This window comes from Podarcis liolepis (genome assembly GCF_965112155.1).
Source record: "Podarcis liolepis genome assembly, chromosome: 2".
NCBI lineage: Eukaryota > Metazoa > Chordata > Lepidosauria > Squamata > Lacertidae > Podarcis > Podarcis liolepis.
In genome coordinates this window covers 32390238-32403612 of record NC_139555.1, presented here as the reverse complement: position 1 = coordinate 32403612, position 13375 = coordinate 32390238, and the positions used below count along the sequence as shown (strand labels likewise).

The window sequence follows — 13375 nt, the reverse complement described above, 5'->3', positions numbered from 1 at the left end:
GTTCTAGGGTGTATAAATAGAAAGCTTACCTACTCCTCTGTGAAATATTGCTAAAGTTCCATCTGCTAGTGCAACTAATACTATTCCTTTTACGTGTCTAGAAAAGAAAGGGAAAATGTATATTATGAGGAAACTCTGACCATAGTAATAGATTGTTGTGCTCATTAAGCCCTGTCAACACTACACACAAAAACAAGCACATCCTATGTTGGCACCCTCTCCCACCCCTAACAGGCGATCAGTGCATGCCATCTGTCTAAACTTCACATATAAATGAGACTCAACTGAAATTGTTATCATAATTAGCATACGAAGACATGGTAATAATACTGTATCAAATTTATTCATGGTCTTTTAAGCAATTGTTTTATCTCTTGACCAAGCCCCAAAGAACCTCAGTAAACTATTTCAGAGCAGGAGAAGATTTACTGAGTTTCCTATTTTATAAGACAATACCCTTGGCCACCACAAAAGCGCCTTCCTCCCCAAGCTTACACTATGGTACAAACCACTGAAGGAGATCAACAAACAAACAAAAACCAAACCACATGCTCATGCAATGTAGGATCACACAGGACATACCCTGGAACAGGTATCAGTATTTTTTTTTGGGGGGGGGGGACTCCCACAGCAACATTTCATGCTTGTGATGTGGGAAGATAGATTTTTGTGAATCTATCTCTGCTCATAGACTGTCCTGCTAAACCAGCAATATTACTTAAAGACTGTGGGAAAATTTGCTTGCACACTTTTCCCTCCTTGCTTTCAGTGGGTGTGACATCCCAGCTACAAACATTCCTTGAAGGATCATCAATGACAGCTTTATGATTGCCAACAAATACATCACTTTCTATTTTCTTGCTGACAATTCCCAATGTGCCATTCTCTTCTTCAAACCCCCCTCCCAAAAAACCCAAAACTTTTCTGAACCAGCATTTCACAGAAGCTATTTTTAGTGTAATTATTTTCTACTCGGCTAACTCCATTTTAAACTACAGAAATGTGAATATCATTCTGGGGAAAAAAATAATTTTATAGAAACTTACACTATACTGAGTATAGAATCTTTAAGTTTAATTGCATGAACACATTTTCTCCACTGAGCCACTGAAGAATGAACATATAAGCTGCAACGATAAAGTCAGATTAATTAAAAATCCAATATTCCAAAATCCATATTAGCATTTAAAAATGGCAGTATTGTTTATAGCTGTTAGCTTAAAAGTAAATAAATCACAAGTTGGCTTAAACAATATTGCTTTGCCCAGCCTGAATTAGGTTATTTCAGTAGCTTAATTCTGTTCAGCTTTGCTGGTGCCCTTTTCAGGAATCTAAACTTGCTGTCAGTAGCTAATGGATCATTTAATTCAAAATGCTAGTGCTTACCTTTAAAGACCTTTACTGAGGCCACAAACCCTTTTGACATAGCGGGCACATTTGGGAACTTGATAAATTGTTGTGGGCACCACATGCGCATTAGCCCCTGCCATCAGCAATTAGGGCTGGACAAAAATGCTTTAGCTTTTTTCATGCCTAACAGGATGGAAGTGGTGCAATCTTCCTGAAAGATCTCTCTCTCCAACCCTCCCTCCCTCTTACATTCATTCCCTCTCACACTACAATTAGACTTGAACAAAGCCTTTAATTGGAATCAGTTTCCGAATCTAACTGCAGCAGGGAATGGGACAAAGTGCCAAGAAGAAGGTTTATTTCAAGTCTACTTGTGGCAGGGACATTTTCAACAGGGGGTGGCGGCAGGGGTGTGTATCACAGCTAGCTAGGGGAGAGCTAACCTCCAAAACCATCCTATCCCTGTTGCAATTAGGCTTGCGACAAAGCCTTCTATCCTGGGCTTTTGGAGGGAGGCAGGGATGAGACAGGCAACAGTAAATATCCACCATGCTTTAAGACTGTTGCCGGGGGCCCTTCTCCGAGTGCTTCCTGTCAAAAGTTATGCAGGTGGCAACCCAAGAAAATCGCCTTTCTGACAGTGGTGCTCTAATTTATTGAATGCTCTCCTCAGGCAGGTTCATTGGACTCCTTTGGGGGGGACGGTGGGACAGAAATGTAAATCATAGAGTGGAGGACTGTTTTTTAAGTTCCCCCTGCCTTCTTTTACCAGAAATTGGTTTTAGCTGCTGCTCTGCTTTTAAATCTTCTGTATAACTACAGTGGTACCTCTGGTGCGAACAGGATCCATTCCAGAGGCCCATTCTCAACATGAGCAGAATGCAACCTACATCTACGTGTGTCGTGAATCGCCACTTCTGTGCATGTGCATGACGTTATTTTGTGCGTCTGTGCATGTGCGAGCGGCGAAACCCAGAAGTAACCCTTTCCGGTACTTCTGGGTCGCCGCAGGATGCAACCTGAAAATGTTCAACCTGAAGCAAATGTAACATGAGGTATGACTGTATTGTTTTTTATTATTATTATTATTGTTAGCTGACCCAACAGTACTCTTGCTTAAGGGCAGGCTATAAAACTTTACTTATTAAAACAAAGGTGCAATACTGTAACAGCAGAACCTCTTATCTAACCTCCCACTTTCAAGTGTCAGCTTTAAGTTACTTGTCTGGGTCTCACATCACTGACTGAATATGCAGATGACTGGGTGACAAGATTAATTGGGGCTTAGTCAATCATCGGTGTTAATTGTTTAAAAATCTCACCTGAATCTGTAATTCAGAGCAAATTTCAAGGTTGAGGTTTCATTTTATTTTTTTTTTAAAAAAGAGAGATTATTTACCAGCCTCAGAAAAGGAAAAAACTGAACTGATCACTAGACGCATTTCTATTAGTGAAATAGTTTGGAATTAAGGTTCTTGGTTTACCATCCATTCTGGGCTCCAAGCCACATTGTTGGCAAAAGGCTGCTCATTTTCTGTGCTTCTTCTCTTACGAGATCCTGCTCATTTGGCAATACAGCAACATCCTTATACAAATCTGACTCGTTGCTGAGAGGAAGGGGAAAGTCAAATGGTTAAAATATGAAAAGGTTGTTCAAAGTACACTAGGCTTGTTTCAATACTCTTTTACTCAGTCTGCACATTCTAGCAATTCCAATTTAAATTTGGGAGCTCAGTACCACAAGATGTTAACACATTTGTCATTAGAAATGCAGTATAATCTCTTTCTGCCTTTACTACTCCTTTTCTGTTCATGCAAAGGGGGGCATACCTGGGCTGAAACGCTGGAGAACCCTCTACGGTATCCTGAACTCCCAAAGGATCTGTGAAGACATGTTCTGTGTAGACTCCAGTTTGTGCAATATCTGCAGCTTCTTCTCCTGAGCCAGCATTGACTTCTGTCGCCTCGGTCGCTTCCTCTGCCGTCTGAATGTTCTCGTCCACTGCATCATTCTCAGCTGAAACGTCTAAGGTACATTTTTCAGTTATAGGTCACTCAGTTCCTTACTACAAGAAAGCATGCATGAAAATGTGTGCCCTAATGAGTTCTTTCTACGTTCCTTTTTGTTTTTTATACAGGAGAGACATATCTAAACTGAGAAGATAAGGTGATGTACAGTGACATCTGGCTGGTTGATAGGGGATCTAATACTTATTTCACTCATTATAATGCACATCAATCTCTGACTTTTTGGGTTTCTGGGGCTTTTTTGTTGTTATTCTCTCTCACACAGCTAACAATAAACCTACCATTAAAATTATGGACTGGTCATTTCTTCATCAGAGGGCAAATGGGCAAATTTAGCAGGGGATCAAATACTTTCCCCCCTCATTGTATGTAGAATGGCCAAGTGGCAGAATTAGTCTGTGTCAAGTCTGTTTGCTAAGCGGCATCATTGTATTATGTATACTCCATCCCTGCTACAAAGAACACACTTTCTTCTGTAACAAATCAGCATGTTGCATTAATAAGCTCAAATGGACTACAAACATGTTGTCTGCTACTAATTATATACTTTTACATCCCCTGGATGGATGGATAGATGGAGGTGTGAAGAGGCTCAATTATAATTAACCCTGTGATTATCACTTAGAAGAAGTGCAAGGCTTCTCCTTCGGACAAACAGGCCATGTTTGGATGCAACACTAAACTATACGATAAAAGCATTATGTGAAAGAGCTTCATGCTTGGTCACTCTCCAGTAAACCATCTTTCATCCCTGCAAGGAGATCTGAAAGTTTTTGCTTCCATTTTAAAATGCGATAACTCAACAATTTTCCATGCTGCAACAAACTACACTTTGAATAAAAATTGTGAATGTTTTCATACCTGGCTGTTTATTTGTCTCGGGGGAGGCACCATTGGCACTGTGGGCAGCAGAAGGCCCTGTAATACCCTCTGCTGTACAACCAACTACTGTGATTCCTCCTAAAAGACTGTCTGTTTCTGCTGAGCTGTTGCTATTCATACTGCCAGACAAGGATGATTTGTCCACCAGACCAGAGTCCAGTTCTTGTGACCCTTCTTCTCCTGTAGGATAGTCAGTTTCGCGGGCTCCTGAAACAAAAATGTAAGGTTTCATTCAGTACCTTGGATAGTTAACTTTTCAGTACCCTTTGCGGGTTGGTGGTTTTCATAAAATATTTGCAATTTGCTGTCATGTGTATCGTAACACAAAATCTATCAAAGCTAATGCATGCCATCACATAGCTCACCCACCAGATTTCAGTGAAATATAAGAACGAGTCAGAAGTAGATTTGAAAACAGGCATTAAGAAGAGGGAATTGTTATATGTATGGTTGCTATGATGTAAAAGGTACAAACAAAGCAATTAATTCTTAGTGTTCAGAAATGAAAGGGAGAGTTCCTAAAACATACTTGTTGAACTTGTCTAGTTACTAGGATTCTACTTGTTTTGAACAGCCAAAACAAAGAAGCATTTCTGACAGCAAAGGTTTTAATTGTTGGTGCAGCGATGACATGACTAAAACCATTTCATATAAGCTTCTTAGGAAGAATTTACAGCACTGCTTTAATGGAGTTAGGGCTAATAGCACCACCAAAAACTCCAAAATAAATAATGTAAATTAAGTATATATTTGTCTACCCTATAGCAGCAATTATTAGCTTCTTTTAAAAATACAGGGCAGGATTGATTGATTATTTTTATGCATATTGTATTATTTATATGATGTTAGCTGCTCGGAGCCCAGCTCTGGCTGGGGAGGGTGGGGTACAATTATTATTATTATTATTATTATTATTATTATTATTATTATTATTAAGCTATGCTATAAGGATTTCCACTTACGCAACCAGACGTCACCCCTCCTCCCCCACACCCTCCCCAAATCTGCTCCTGAGGGTTGGGTGAAGCCTAAAACTGGTTTAGGGGGATAGGGGAGAATGCTCCATTGCACAAGCAGAAACACAGGACTTAGCACTATGTTATATTCTACCCTCAGACATTAAATGGAGGGCTTTCACACTTTACATAGCAAGTTACTCCTTGGTTGTTCTTGCAGGTAATGCACATTTGTTTGTTTTAACCATAGTTGGTTAAAGAAACCAGGCTTAACCTTACGGATCATAGCGAAGTCGTTGCAGCTTGTTTTGTCTGATGTACAAAAAAAGTGGGTATGGATGTACAAAAAAAGTTGGAAGTTAAACAAATCATGGCTTAGCCACATTTTGAACGAATCAGGTTGTTCAGTAACAATCCATAGCAAAAGCTGAATTGACTTGGAGTTTACTGGCCAATTTACACACATTATGACTACCTGAAAATGGCTTACTGCCCAGCTGAATTTTAACAGCAGTTCCAAAACAGACAGAAGCAAACCCATGTTAACTCAGGTAATTGCCCCCCTCACCTGAGTCTCTTACCTGGTACACTAGCTATACAAAGCACATGAGAATTACAAACAATGAAACTGTCGAGGATGTTTCCTGGCTGGTTGGCATCTACAATGATGACTTTTGTAGCAGAGTGGGTGCTAGTACAGATCCACACAAGGCTTGACAATTCTTCCTGGTTTCTCAGCTCTTTCTGCTGGTCCTGTGTAGGCGGAAACCAAGACCAACCAAAGTAAACATTACACAATATGCAGGCCTAGTTTGCATATAACACTAACCTAAACCATGTATTAGTGTGAATGAGCAAAGTTGTGGGTTTCCCAGAAAGAAGATTAAGACTACTGAACTCTTCCCCTCGTTCTACTGCGCTACCCAGAGCTATGCCATGATCCTGCCAAGGTTATGTCCAAACCCAGGCTGACAACTGCTTTCCATCAAACAAACTGCCCACAACCAAGAACAAGCCTCGGTTACAGTTTGTAGTTTGTCTGAAGTGAGACAACTAGCCTTGCAATGATGAAAACAATCCCAGTGTGGTGTAGTGGTTAAGAGCGGTAGTCTCGTAATCTGGGGAACCGGGTTTGCATCTCCGATCCTCCACATGCAGCTGCTGGGTGACCTTGGGCTAGTCACACTTCTCTGAAGTCTCTCAGCCCCACTCACCTCACAGAGTGTTTGTTGTGAGGGAGGAAGGGAAAGGAGAATGTTAGCCGCTTTGAGACTCCTTCGGGTAGCGATAAAGCGGGATATCAAATCCAAACTCCTCCTCCTCCCTGGTTTAGCCCTGGGAAGCAAGGCACCAGAAGGATGGCGGGAGGAGCACTACAGCCACAATATTCTCTGCTAGGAAACCCTCATGTTTGCCTGATCATCTGAAGCCATCACTGGGCTTAGGCAACTGGGTCACAGTGTCATTTTAGAGTTTACTAGTTCAACCTCATTTTTATTTGGTGGGGGGTGGGAGAGAATCACATTGTGAATTGCTACGTGCATTTCCTACAAATGCAGACGAATAAGCAACCAGAATTACTAAATACCAGGAGTGTTGCAGGTAGTTTTACACACAAACTCCCCCACATTATTTTCATAGCTATGCAAAATACACTTTCATGAACTAAACCGAACAGGCAAGTTTTCTGTCACGCCATAAACATGTTGGTCTTGTGGAACTAGATTTTTTCGTCTTCTCCAAATGCTCCACCTGGCCACTATAAAAGCTTTGGAACCAAGAAGCATCTAATGGAACCTAGACCTAGATGGACGGATACAATACAAAACGTGTTGTAAAAGCAAATGAATGTTTTTCCATGGAAATCTGGGGTCTAATGAAGACTAGCGAACTAGCCAGCAAACACTGGTTCTTGTTCATGAGCAGGCACCAAAATGTTTTTGAACCAATCATGCCATAATTACTGAATTATGAACACAATATTGAAGTTTTCTATTTTCTTGAAGTGTTAATAGATTTGCAAACAGTTTCACATTTTGATTATACCTCTGACCTTACCTTGAGTTCTTGATCTAATCTATCCAAGCTACTCTGTGATGCACTCCTCTGTTTGTTGCTCTCTGCATCTAGAGTCGTCACATCATTGTAGAACACACTGGCACCAACCACTGAACCGCCATCTCTTGTCTTCCCTCCCGATAGATTAACTCCTACAGCACACCAAAGCTACAAAACAACAAGTGAACTTTATAAAAACCCACTGGGAAAACCTGGTTCTCATGTCTTTTTATAAGACGTAAAACATTTGTTGCACCCTATCATACATTATGCTTTTAGGGAAATAACAATATGACAATATTTAAAAAACAGAGTTTCTCAAAAGTATTTATTAAGCACCTGCAATTTAAATTAAACTAGGCGTTGCTCAGAACCTAAAAAGGATATAACTTGCTCGTGCAGAATTAGGCCTCATCTAAAAATCACTAATGGGGCATTCTTTATTTGAAAATAGGGAACTGGAGAAAAAGGAAGACAGGTGTACCTTCATGGATGTATCCTTTTCATCAAGTGGCCTTAGGTAAACAGGCACAGGTAAGTTCTTCATTTTGTTATCCCCCTGGCCACCACCATTTACAACCTAAAAAGTGAGAAAGAAATATTTACTTTGCTTCAAAACGTTTCTGGCATCTTACAGACCAGTTTGTCACAAGCCCATATCAGAATTTGATAGGTTTGCCAAGATGACGAGAATATTAGACTGTCTGGGAAGAACAATCATAGATCCACTCATTTTAAAGTCACACACTAGTGAGATCAAAGCCAGAGGGGGGCAGTATTGTAATTTTAAAAGTCTATCTTGCCAGATTAGCTAAGAGGCCCTTCTCAGCAGCTAATATAAAAAGAGTGGGGGGGGGGGGAGGAGTGTAAAATAAACAAAGCCTTAGGCACAAAGACTGGGATGGGGTTAAAGCTATACTTATCTATGCAGATCATAGTTTAAGACAGGGGTCAGCAAACTTTTTCAGCAGGGGGCCAGTCCACTGCCCCTCAGACCTTGTGGGGGTGGACTATATTTTTTTTTGGGGGGGGGATGAACTAATTCTTATGCCCCACAAATGACCCAGAGATGCATTTTAAATAAAGCACACATTCTACTCATGTAAAAACACCAGGCAGGCCCCACAAATAACCCAGAGATGCATTTTAAATAAAAGGTCACATTCTACTCATATAAAAACATGCTGATTCCTGGACCGTCCACAGGCCGGATTTAGAAGGTGATTGGGCTGGATCCGGCCCCCAGGCCTTAGTTTGCCTACCCATGGTTTAAGACCTTGAAACATTTCCCATAAAAAAGATGCAAGGTAGCACACATGTTCTCAAACTTCAGAAAAATGTGCAGTAACAACATTCCATTACAAAGAGGTTTGAACACAAAGCCATCCCACTCTTCCCACAGCTCAGTGACCTTTTATTGCTAGTTGTTCTTTCGGAACAGCAGCATTTGTGTTTAAATGGGAAAATTCTGCCTTTTAATAAGAAGGATTAAGAAAGTTTCATGTTTTACATGTTTTACAAGTAAACATGATAGCTCCACAGATCACCAACGCTTTGTGATTACCACAAAGGAATTGCCTTCAACTATTAACCAGAAATCCTTTGTGCAGCATGCAGGTTCCTGAGTTCAGATGGGCCCCTGCTTAGAGTTCCCTTGTTTTAGGTCTCCTTTCCGCAGCAGCCCTGTAATTTCAAAATGCAGGGCTAAACTGCTTTGCTCAGTCCCATACCTTCACTATGTTAATCCTGCCTTCATTTTGCTAGGCTTTTTAAAATCCTTTCTAACCCTTTCAAGGATGCTTTAGTTTTCTGTGGAGCTGTAAGGAGGCTTTATGTAATACTTGGTTTTAAAGGAAGACTGCAATGTGAAATTGATGAGAGGTTCAACGCTATCAACTTGTGGAGATAAATGATTTTTATCACGCTACACTTGTTACTTGGCTTACCAATACCAGGATGCCTGTGTTTTTAACATCTTTTTAATTTTTATGAATGGCCACTCTTAACATTATTGTCACCACAAAAGTGTGTGCCACAATAAAGTTGCTAGTCTTTAAAGTGCCCCAAACTTGCTGTTTTTAATTGTCAATTTTGCTTTAGCTTTGTCAAGGTATTATTATTGTGTGGTGCCTTCATTACATGTATTTAGGCATCAGGCAAAAACATTCCTCTTCTCCCAGGCCTTTGGCTAATTAAACAATATATGGCCTTTAAAACTGGTGTGTGTGTGTGTGTGTGTGTGTGTGTGTGTGTGTGTGTGTGTGTTGTTTTTCTTCCTTTCTATAGTATGCATTTTTGTGTTTTTATACTGTAAACTGTCCTGTGATCCTCAGATGAAGTATGGTATAGAAATTTAATTAATAATAATAATTCTATATGGCAATTTGTAGGCATTATAATCTCTGCACAGGTATTTAAATAGCTCCATGTTTTGGCTGAGGTTGATGGAATCTGGAGGGTTACAGGTTTCCCACCTTGCTGAAAATGAAAATGCCTTCAGTGACCTGCCACCACAATATCCCCAAACTAAAACACATGAACAGGGATGAACACAGTACCTGTTTATATTTCTGAGGAAGGCTCCAACCAAAAGCTTGCACTCTACCGTCTTCCTTCTGAACATGGGCTTTCACTTGGCGGTACTGTTCTCTCTTCTGCTCTCTACGTGAGGCAAGACTGGCCTCAGACCTTGGCAAAAGGGAGGGACACTTTTTTTTTTAATTCCAAGTTCCTCTATACCTTCCAATCCCCATTAGCCCAAAATAAAACTTTTCAAAGTTATGTAGGAGGTGGCAGAAGAGGTTTTTCAAAGTTAATACGCAAGTGAAATCTGTATTACTCCCCGGACACCATACTTCCTTCAAGGTACTTGTTTTTTTCTCTCAGTGAGAAACCGTCAGCACAATGCTTCTAAGGTTTCTAGGGCAGAATGGCTCTCTGGCACAACCTGCTGCTGAAGTCTGCATCTGGTAAAATATTTGGATGAAGAGGGGGAAGCAACGTCTGATGCTGCGACCAAACTGGTATCGTGGAAAGCTTTCATTTGAAGGTCTTTTTAAATTACCCATATTCTGTATTCTACCCAAAGGGGGTTCTCTAATGTAACAATCAGGCCATATGACCTGAGGATTTGGGAATTCAAATCATGGAGAGGATTTTCCATTCCACCCCTTCATCTCTCACACTAACAGCCTTAAGAGGCTTCTGGTTACACCTGGAAACCCAGGATGCCTTCCACCAATCTCTGAAGAGAGGACAGCAACACTTTTATTTGATGAGGACTTGGCAATGCTGATTCAGACTTCTGTTATCTAAAGGATAGACTACTATAATGTTCTCTACATGAAGGTGCCTCCCAAAACTGTAAGGAGGCTTCAGTTAGTATAGAACTGACTGGTCTTGGTCGGTGTAGTTTTATGATGGGAGAGGAAAACAGCCCTTTCCTGCCCCCCAGTTCACCCCACAACCACATTCTTTTGCTTGTGGAAATATTTGTTGAAACTAAGCTGGGCTACTTTTTTGCGGTTTCAAAAGTTGTTAGGAGGTTGTGCATATCCTGGCAAACTTTTCAAATGTCCCAGTTCAGTTCTCTCTTGGCTCATTTGGTCTAATAAGATTATAGGGTTCCTAATGGGGTACCAATGGAGGAGACTGTGCCTGAACTGCTCTGGTCCTACACCATTTAGTGCTGCATAGATTATAGCACCTTTCACTGTGCCAGGAGGAGCCAGCCACAGCTACATCAGAGCACTGGTGACATCCGCTTCTGGGCTCCTCTAATTCATGCTAACTTTGCAAACACAATTAACAAAAGCTCTACCTGGGCAAAACATACAAACTGAGCAGTGTGAATGGAAACACTGTTGAGGAATCGAAAAACAGTGCTGAAAGGCACTGAGGGATTTTAAGCACAAGTTACATTAGTTCAAGGCAGTAAAGGGTATTATACTTTAAGGTATACCCCTCCCCAAAGGCAACATGCCACATTAGTGTGTGCTGTGTGGATATCATGGGTTATTTTACACAGAAGTATCAAAACGGACAAGGGTACTGCTTAATTCCATGCTTGGACCAGATAACTAGATAAATATGGGCGAGGATATTTCTGAGAACAAGCAAGATTCTGCCATGGCATGCTAACTAGTTATGCAGCCCCCAAGCATAATAAGTTGAATAAATTGTTGTAACTGTTATGCAACAGAGGCTACCACATTTAAGCACACAGTCTTCTTTTTGTCCATAAAAATCCAACAGCTACTATCTGTTATTCCAATACTTCAAGGTTTGATCAACCTGAACCCTGGTTTTGATATTTCTACTACAATACATGCTGGCATTGCTGATATATTCAAATAATTCTATATTGCTGGCATACTTTTAGTTTGTATAAGCAAAGCAAGTCTTACTCTTCACTGAGGAAATCGAAGGCTTTTGATTTGTCACTGGGTAACTGGGATAAAGTGCTGCTTCTTTTCTTGACTGATGGAGTAATGTGGGAGGTTGGAGCATTGTACTTAACATTAACTGGCGGTTCTGGTTTCTTAGCAGTATTGCCTGATGAGCTGAACAGTCTGCTAAAACTGGAGACCACAAAAAAAAAGTAGAAGCATGTGAGTACACAGACACACCCAAAAGCCAAACTGGCTTCAAATGTACAGCAATGAGTAAGGAAACGTAGTAAGAAAAGAATGGGCCCAAACACAGCAGCCATTAACTGTCCCACACAGCTCACACCATCAGAACAGCAGCATTACGCTTGCAACACTCATAATAACTATTCCATGCACATCCAGGCCAAGAATGAAGATAAAGACTTGGCATTTATGCAGGGGCTATAGAATGCTCTGGTGGTGTTAAAAACAGCTTTCTATAAAATACAGGGCTGGTACCAAAAAAAAAGTGATGCTGGCTTCTATTTTTATTTTCATGTATTTACTTTTATTTCCATCTTTTATTACCTGCCCTTCATCCTGAGGTCCCAGGGTGGGCTGGACTCCTGTACCTGAAAATCTGAAATGCTTCTCTATCTGTATAGCAAATTTCTAGACCCGAGATAGTTAAGGCCACCATAGGCAACCCCACTCAGTAATTCAGGCTCTGAAGCATTGATAAACAGTATAGTTTCCCCAAAACTTATAGGCACACAAGCAGTTTGATCATTATCTGAGTTGATGTGCCATAGTGATTAAAAGCATGAGCTTTGCTCCATAAGTCACACAACTCATCACGGAGCTTGGTAAATGTTCCTTAGGCAGGATGCTGCCTCCATCTCACCATTATTTATAACAGGGAGATAAATCTGGCATAGCCTACAAGATTGTTGTAAGGATTGCAGATGGTTTGCCCAAAGCATTTCATATAACCTAAATATCATTGTGTATATCATGCGTATGCCACAGAGTACAAGTTTACTAGACTACCAGACTATGAGTCCAGATATAGAGGATCCGTAACTTCAATGAATTCTGTTTCCCCACAGCAAAAGGCAGGTATGGACAAGATTGGTTTCAGTTCAGAATATGAACTACAATAAAGGTAAAAGAAACACAATTCCACAAGAATCCAGCACCTTCACATCCAAGTCCTGCAGATTCACTACTATTTAGACAGGAGCCCAAAGATTTCTATTAAATCTTAAACCGCAAAAAGTATTAAATAAAATAACTTCTGGGATCCACAAGATTTTAATATTTAATCACACAATAATTTATGTCTCACAATTTTAGTACTCTCTCACATTTGGCTTCAGTAATTACGTTTAGAACACGGAACATAAATTAGCACTTCACAAATTCTCACACCAAGTTCTGGGGTACTTGAAATTATATGCAAACCACACCAAAAGCTACCCAAACTTCAGTTTACTTTCATATTCATAGAACAGCTGCTAACAAAACTCTGCACTATTGTGTCAGAATTCTGGTTTCTTTTTTTTAATGCCACAATTAGATTAAGGCAGTTATGTTTCTTGGCCAAGTGCATAACCAACATTGCAAGATGCATCTTACAATCTGTCTTTAAGGTCAGTCTTACCCAGTTGGCATTCTAGATGGCAAAGAGAAAACAGGTTTGTTGTTATTGGTTCCTTGCGCAGTAAAGAA

At 40.4% G+C, this 13375-nt stretch overlaps 1 protein-coding gene across 6 annotated transcripts in view; it reads right to left on the bottom strand.

The window, feature by feature from the left end:
* The window catches only part of SPAG9 (sperm associated antigen 9), a 74361-nt gene that overhangs the window by 12747 nt on the left and 48239 nt on the right, over positions 1 to 13375 (bottom strand). For all 6 annotated transcript variants that reach the window (XM_083487110.1, XM_083487112.1, XM_083487109.1 and 3 more), the window contains 10 exons: positions 11681 to 11854; positions 9833 to 9962; positions 7759 to 7854; positions 7275 to 7442; positions 5798 to 5969; positions 4240 to 4467; positions 3181 to 3376; positions 2835 to 2957; positions 1047 to 1127; positions 30 to 97 (listed from right to left, as the gene is read on the bottom strand). In XM_083487110.1, coding sequence (XP_083343236.1) covers positions 30 to 97; positions 1047 to 1127; positions 2835 to 2957; positions 3181 to 3376; positions 4240 to 4467; positions 5798 to 5969; positions 7275 to 7442; positions 7759 to 7854; positions 9833 to 9962; positions 11681 to 11854 — 1436 coding nt within the window. The remainder of the gene's footprint in view (positions 1 to 29; positions 98 to 1046; positions 1128 to 2834; positions 2958 to 3180; positions 3377 to 4239; positions 4468 to 5797; positions 5970 to 7274; positions 7443 to 7758; positions 7855 to 9832; positions 9963 to 11680; positions 11855 to 13375) is intronic.